Source organism: Hoplias malabaricus, chromosome 15, assembly GCF_029633855.1.
Source record: "Hoplias malabaricus isolate fHopMal1 chromosome 15, fHopMal1.hap1, whole genome shotgun sequence".
Classification (NCBI taxonomy): domain Eukaryota; kingdom Metazoa; phylum Chordata; class Actinopteri; order Characiformes; family Erythrinidae; genus Hoplias; species Hoplias malabaricus.
In genome coordinates, this window is record NC_089814.1 from 2,210,215 (window position 1) to 2,217,330 (window position 7,116).

Genomic DNA, 7,116 nt, shown 5'->3' on the forward strand with positions numbered 1-7,116 from the left:
CCAAATAATAATGTCAATGGACGTCCAAAATACGTCTAATAGTCGTCTTTTCAACTTTCATTTTCAACCTTAAGAGAACGTTGATTAGACGGCAGTCATTTCAACATTGAATCAACGGCTAATTGTTTACTGGGGAGCTACATGGGTTCACAAAGCTAGTGGCTAACACTAAATAAAACGAACTGTTACTGCAGAATTTTGTTTTTACTTAGTTACTTTCACCTTTTTTCCCTCATTTTTTTAGATTCTTCCAAAGTTGGGACAGTACAGGGTCAATCTACAAACGTTAGGCTTGAAATATCTGAAGTTAGCATCCAAGCTAACGGAATATAAAACCGGCATTTTTCTATTAATTCCTTTAAGTTGTAAGGTCCTTTGGAGGTCCTAGTGATGATAAGGGTTACAGATAATGAATGAATGAATGAAAAAAGAATTTATCTTGCTTCACTCTGTTATGTATTTCTGAAGTGTGACCAGCAGATGGCGCTGTTTTGCAGTGTTTATTTTCTGTGTAATGTCCCCTTTAAGCCCGGGCCTGTTGCTGTTAGAGCTCTGTTTCTGTTCAGCGGTGTTACACAGATACACACTCTCAGCGGAGAGGACCCGGTTCTGTTCTCCTCCTAGAGAACTCGAATAGAATCTAGAACCTTGCACAGAGCCCTGTCCCTTCTGATCTGTGAGTAATGCGCTGTTTAAAGAGTGTGGTGTCCTTTGTTTGCTTTATGTGCTTGTGTTTATTACGGCGCTCGGTTCTCTGTCTCTGTTCCTGTGGTTCTCCAGGAGAACACAAGCAAGTATAGCTTATAGAACCGAGCCGCGTTTATTTATGTGTTTATTTACGGCATAAATGGTTTTATCCGAGCTCTATAACCTCCAACAATAGGGTCTGTTTGTGTCCTGGACACACACACACACACACACACACACACACATACACACACACACACACACACACACACACACATTTACCATTCAGGCCTGGGATACAGTTCCATACCATAATAATAACAACTATAAATAATAAACACGTTAAAGGTTAAGTGCGGTGTTTGAAGACATGGATTAAGCCTAGTCTTAGACTGCAGCCCAGAACTAAAGGTAAATCGCCATTACACATGATTTTTAATCCAGGTTTAATATTCATTAGTGTCTGGAACATTAACATACTCCATAATACAGAGTAACCCCTAAGTCTCTTAAATAAAGGAAACAGTAGATAATAAGAACTCAGTACACTGTAAAATGCAGTTGCAGATTAAACTGTAAATAAACTAAAACTAAACTAGATTAGAATAAATGCTCAGTGAAGTCTGTGATATTGAATTAATCTGTGGGCAGCTGTGGTCTAAAGGTTAGAGCTGAGGGCTGAAAGGTCATTGGTCTGATTCCCACGAGCAGCAGGAAAACTGGGGGCGGTGGGAGTGAAGGAACAGCACTGTCCTCCTCCTCAATCCACTGCTGAGGGGCCCTTGAGCAAGACACCGAACCCACAACTGCCCCCTGCTCTGGGAATGTGTTCACAGCCTCTAGTGCACTAGTGTGTGTGTGTGTTCACAGCCCCTAGTGCACTAGTGTGTGTGTGTTCACAGCCCCTAGTGCACTAGTGTGTGTGTGTTCACAGCCCCTAGTGCACTAGTGTGTGTGTGTTCACAGCCCCTAGTGCACTAGTGTGTGTGTGTTCACAGCCCCTAGTGCACTAATGTGTGTGTGTTCACTGCCCCTAGTGCACTAGTGTGTATGTGTTCACAGCCCCTAGTGCACTAGTGTGTGTGTGTTCACAGCCCCTAGTGCACTAGTGTGTGTGTGTTCACAGCCCCTAGTGCACTAGTGTGTGTGTGTTCACAGCCCCTAGTGCACTAATGTGTGTGTGTTCACTGCCCCTAGTGCACTAGTGTGTGTGTGTGTGTGTGTTCACAGCCCCTAGTGCACTAGTGTGTGTGTGTTCACAGCCCCTAGTGCACTAGTGTGTGTGTGTGTTCACAGCCCCTAGTGCACTAATGTGTGTGTGTTCACTGCCCCTAGTGCACTAATGTGTGTGTGTTCACTGCCCCTAGTGCACTAGTGTGTATGTGTTCACTGCCCCATGGATTCAATGTGGATGACTCATTTTGTTGTACGATGTCTAATGGTGTAGTTAAATGCAGTGAAATACACAATAAACACTAGGGGGTAGTTTCCCACACAGGGGTTAACTACACACTGCAGTTTGTATTGTGATTTTCCACTGAAAGGAGGATAGTTCAGGACTAGGCTTAATCCCTGTCTGATCAGAATCAGAATCAGAATCAAAAATACTTTATTGATCCCAGGGGGAAATTGCAATTATTACAGTAGCAGCCAGTTGTAAAAGAATAAACACTCTAATAAAAATTTAACACAAAAGGAAATTTACACTATGCACACATCTATAATAATAAATACGGATATACTGTATACAGCAGTAAGAGTATTACACATTTGAGTTGTTACACTCATAATTAAAAAATATGTTCTATTGTTATTACTGTACATGTGGAAGGTGTCGTGCTTTAAGTGTGGAGTTATAAAGTCTGGTAGCCACTGGTAGGAATGACCTCCTGTGGCGCTCTGTAGTGCATTTTGGCTGAATGAGTCTTGCACTGAACGTGCTCCTGTGTCTCATTACCATGTGATAAAGAGGGTGGGAGCCATTATCCATATCCTGATATAACACAGATTACAGACTAGTGCAGAACAAACACTCTGACGAATCACCACTATGTAGATTTAAACCTATACTTAGTCTCTAATATTAAACTAAACCGGCCTCATAATCCTGACTAAATACTAAAGAATAAACACTGAAGACTAATAATACTCAACCAGGACGACTGTGATATTAAATGTAAGAGTGCAGTGTGCAGTTAACGGCTGTAAACTAATATAACACTAAGGTTTAAACATGAAAACCTGGACTAGGGTGAAATACTGTAAGAGTAAGTGAAGAGAGTGTTTCCTTTGTAAATGAAGAATAAAGTGATTTCAAAGAGGTTTATCTCTTAGAACCTGAATCACTGAGGATGTAATAAACAGAACAAATATCAGATTTCCAGTGTCTTTAGGATCAGATTCCAGCTGTAATTGAGGAACTGTGTTGTAAAGTGTATTTGATCCGTGTTGAAAGCTGAATGGCAGTAAATGTTTAGCTGCTGTAACAGTAGAGTTCTCGGTACTAAACCCCGGTAAATCCAGATGATCTGTGTCTAGGAGCTGACTCTGGCCGTGCCACGATGTCGAGTCGAGGAGGAAAGAAGAAGACGACGAAGACGTCCCGCTCCACTAAAGCCGGAGTGATTTTCCCCGTCGGGAGGATGCTGCGCTACATCAAACGAGGACTTCCTAAATACCGGATCGGAGTCGGAGCGCCGGTGTACATGGCCGCAGTCCTGGAGTACCTCACCGGTCTGAAACCTACCCCACTCTGATCACCTGAGTTCATTAATGCAATTAACAATCAATATATTTTATTAATAAACATGAATATATAAAAGAACACAAGGTGAGATTGAGTAGTTTTGATCCTGAGCTCCCCCTGCAGTCACCGCACTGTTGTGAAACCAAAGGAGAGGAGTGGTGGCTTCCTACCCTCCTCCAAAAGCTACACAGTGCCGTTTCTGCAGGTTAAACAGTGTTTTCCTGGTTTGTTTCTCAGCTCTAACACTTCACACACAGTTCAGCTTTTATTTAAAAGTTATAACTCTATTCTACCATCAAACGTAGAGAGAATAATTATGGAACGTGTATTAATTATATTTCCACCACGTTGTGAAGAATCAGACTGCTCTGCCTTTCCTGAACGAACCCGTTTATTCTCCACAGAGCGGGTCCCTCACACGTGGACTGCCAGGTTGTCTCCAGTGTACGACTCGGAGTGTGTTCTGATTGGTCACAGTTACAGACACAGAATGATGTTTTGATTTGTTTTGTTTCTGTTTCAGCTGAGATTCTGGAGTTGGCAGGAAACGCAGCTCGGGACAATAAGAAAGGACGAGTTACTCCTCGACACATTCTACTGGCTGTGGCCAACGACGAGGAGCTCAATCAGGTACACACACACACACACACACACACACGAGAGAGAAACAGAGAGAGAGAGAGCGAGACAGTAACAGTTTTCTACAGGAACAGTCTGTACTTTTCTAGAAGGGCTTCAGAGCCGTGGTCGTCAACCAGTCGATCGCCAGGAATCATGGCCGCTTCAGTCATCGCGTTTATGTTATAGCTGCGTCATTCTGTGTCCGATGGCAGTGGGGAATATAAAGCTGTGCTCACACAGAGTTTGTTCGTGCTGCTGCTCTGTCTCTGCCCGGTCTGAGCCCCGACTCTTTCAGGAGAAATTACACAAACATTTCATATGGATTACGTTTTCCAACACAGCGAGAGTCACAGTGTGCCCCGGTGTTCTGTCGAGTCGCTCTGCCTTGTGGAAATGTGCGACCATAGCGTACTTTTATAAACACAGCCACCTCAGTAAATCAGTGGGAGGTTAGACTAAAAGAAGCAGATCAGAATGTGCTCTCAACAGAAGCATGAGCAGGAGATGAGTCCGGTCTAATCCCCGTGTGAGGGGAAAAGGAAGGTAATTAAGGTGATAATAAATTGTTTTACACTTTTTTTTCCACATGTTTCAGTGGGTACAGCTCTGAACACTGAAGGAAATAACCAGAAAGCTCAGATTATACACTGCACAATGAAACACATTAAGAGTTGTGGGTCTGAGCATGTGCAGAGCTGCTGTAGGATTGCTGTCTATAGGCAGTGAGGTCAGGTCCTGGGGGTTGATACTCCACTACTGTAGGTGTGTATAGAGCTAAAGACATTTAATGTGTTTATGGAGATGATACACACTGTGGGCTCAGTACAGAGGACTGTCTACACACTTTTAACATGCTGTCTCTGTTCCAGTGGTGATCCGGTAAAACTGGACTTGCCTGGTCCTGTTGCATTGTGTTAACTGGGTGTGTGAGAGGAATCTCTTCTCTGTGTGTGTGTGTGTGTAGCTGTTGAAAGGTGTGACGATTGCAGCAGGTGGAGTTTTGCCGAACATCCACCCTGAGCTGCTGGCGAAGAAGCGGGGGTCAAAGGGCAAACTGGAGGCAGTCATCACCCCACCGCCGGCCAAAAAAAACAAAACGTACAAAAAAACCCCCGCCAAGAAACCGGGAACCAAGAAATCCTCACGGAACAAGGTACACACCTTTATCACATTAACACTAGCTTTAGTGAGAGGTGCAGAGTCCCTCACTGGAGTAAATACACAAACAAATACAGTGTAAACACAGTTTAACTTTCACTTCACACACGATATTGCATTGTTCAAATATATAAAATGTTATGTGACAAGGAAATAAGGAGATGATTACATTACTTCTACACTTCACACAGGGGTTAGGTGTAGACTGGTGTTTGATTTTTTTCCTGCTTTCGCTGTGTTTCCTGAAGCTGCACAGATTAGCAGCAAACTAATCCTGAGAGAGAGACAGATACAGAGGGAGACGGAGAGAGACAGATACAGAGAGAGGGAGAGACGGACGGAGAGAGAGAGAGGGAGAGACGGAGAGAGAGAGGGAGAGACGGGGAGAGGGAGAGACGGAGAGAGAGAGGGAGAGACGGAGAGAGAGAGGGAGAGACGGGGAGAGAGAGAGGGAGAGACGGGGAGAGAGAGAGGGAGAGACGGAGAGAGAGAGAGGGAGAGACGGAGAGAGAGAGAGGGAGAGACGGAGAGAGAGAGAGGGAGAGACGGAGAGAGAGAGAGGGAGAGACGGAGAGAGAGAGAGGGAGAGACGGAGAGAGAGAGAGAGACGGAGAGAGAGGGAGAGACGGAGAGAGAGAGAGAGACGGAGAGAGACAGAGGGAGAGAGAGAGACGGAGAGGGAGAGACAGATACAGAGGGAGACGGAGAGAGAGAGAGAGGGAGAGATGGAGAGTGAGACAGAGAGAGAGAGAGGGGGAGACGGAGGGAGAGATGGAGAGATGGAGAGTGAGACAGAGGGAGAGAGAGTGATGGAGAGAGACAGAGGGAGACGGAGAGAGAGATCTGTCATTCTTCTGTAACTCCAGGATTAACTGAGACAATAAATAAATACAAAACAATTAATTGCACCTCTAATAAATGATAATATTTAAGTTGTAGATGTTCCATTTTTACTAAACAAACAAAAACATCTAAGCACATGTTTTATGGTTAACTGCTGCATTACTGTTTAATTGTGTTGCTCGGTAACGGTGGTGCTGTTTCTGTTGCTGGTGACTGTCACAATTAAGGCAGGAAGCGCACGTACACGCAAGGAATATTTAATTAAATTAAACCAAGTCAAGCAGAAAACAAACACAAGCATGGAGACAAGGAAACAAACTAGAACTTAGCTGAACACATCTAGAATAGGAACATAACTGTGAACTGGTGGCAATGTGTAAGACAATTGACATAGAAACACATCTACACACACAAGAACTGACCCAGGAACACTGAAACAAAGGGACTATATACACAGAGCACTGACAAGGAACTCACACTTACACACACACTCACTCACACACACTCACTCACACTCATACATACACTCACTCACATTCATACAAACTTACACACATACACTTACTCACTCATTAACACTCACTCACATTCATACAATCACTCACACACACTCACATACACTTACTCACTCACTCACACACAATCACTCACACTCATACATACACTCACTCACATTCATACAATAACTCACACACACTCACATACACTCACTCACACACACACACACTCACTCACCCACACTCACTCACACACAATCACTCACACTCATACCTACACTCACTCACATTCATACAATCACTCACACTTACACTCTCACATACACTCATTCACTCACTCACACACAATCACTCACATTCATACAATCACTCACACTTACACACTCACATTCACTCACTCACACACACTCACTCATTAACACTCACTCACATTCATACAATCACTCACACACTCACATTCACTTACTCACTCACTCACTCATTAACACTCACTCACACTCACACACACACACACACACTCACTCACTCACTCACTCACACACAATCACTCACACTCATACATAC

At 43.9% G+C, this 7,116-nt stretch overlaps 1 protein-coding gene across 2 annotated transcripts in view; it reads left to right on the forward strand.

The window, feature by feature from the left end:
- The first annotated feature begins 540 nt into the window (after window positions 1-540).
- Window positions 541-7,116, forward strand: part of macroh2a1 (macroH2A.1 histone) — a 20,894-nt gene continuing 14,318 nt past the window's right edge. For both annotated transcript variants that reach the window (XM_066645705.1, XM_066645706.1), the window contains exons 1-4: window positions 541-676; window positions 3,226-3,420; window positions 3,957-4,063; window positions 5,019-5,207. In XM_066645705.1, coding sequence (XP_066501802.1) covers window positions 3,249-3,420; window positions 3,957-4,063; window positions 5,019-5,207 — 468 coding nt within the window. In that variant the 5' untranslated portion in view covers window positions 541-676; window positions 3,226-3,248. The remainder of the gene's footprint in view (window positions 677-3,225; window positions 3,421-3,956; window positions 4,064-5,018; window positions 5,208-7,116) is intronic.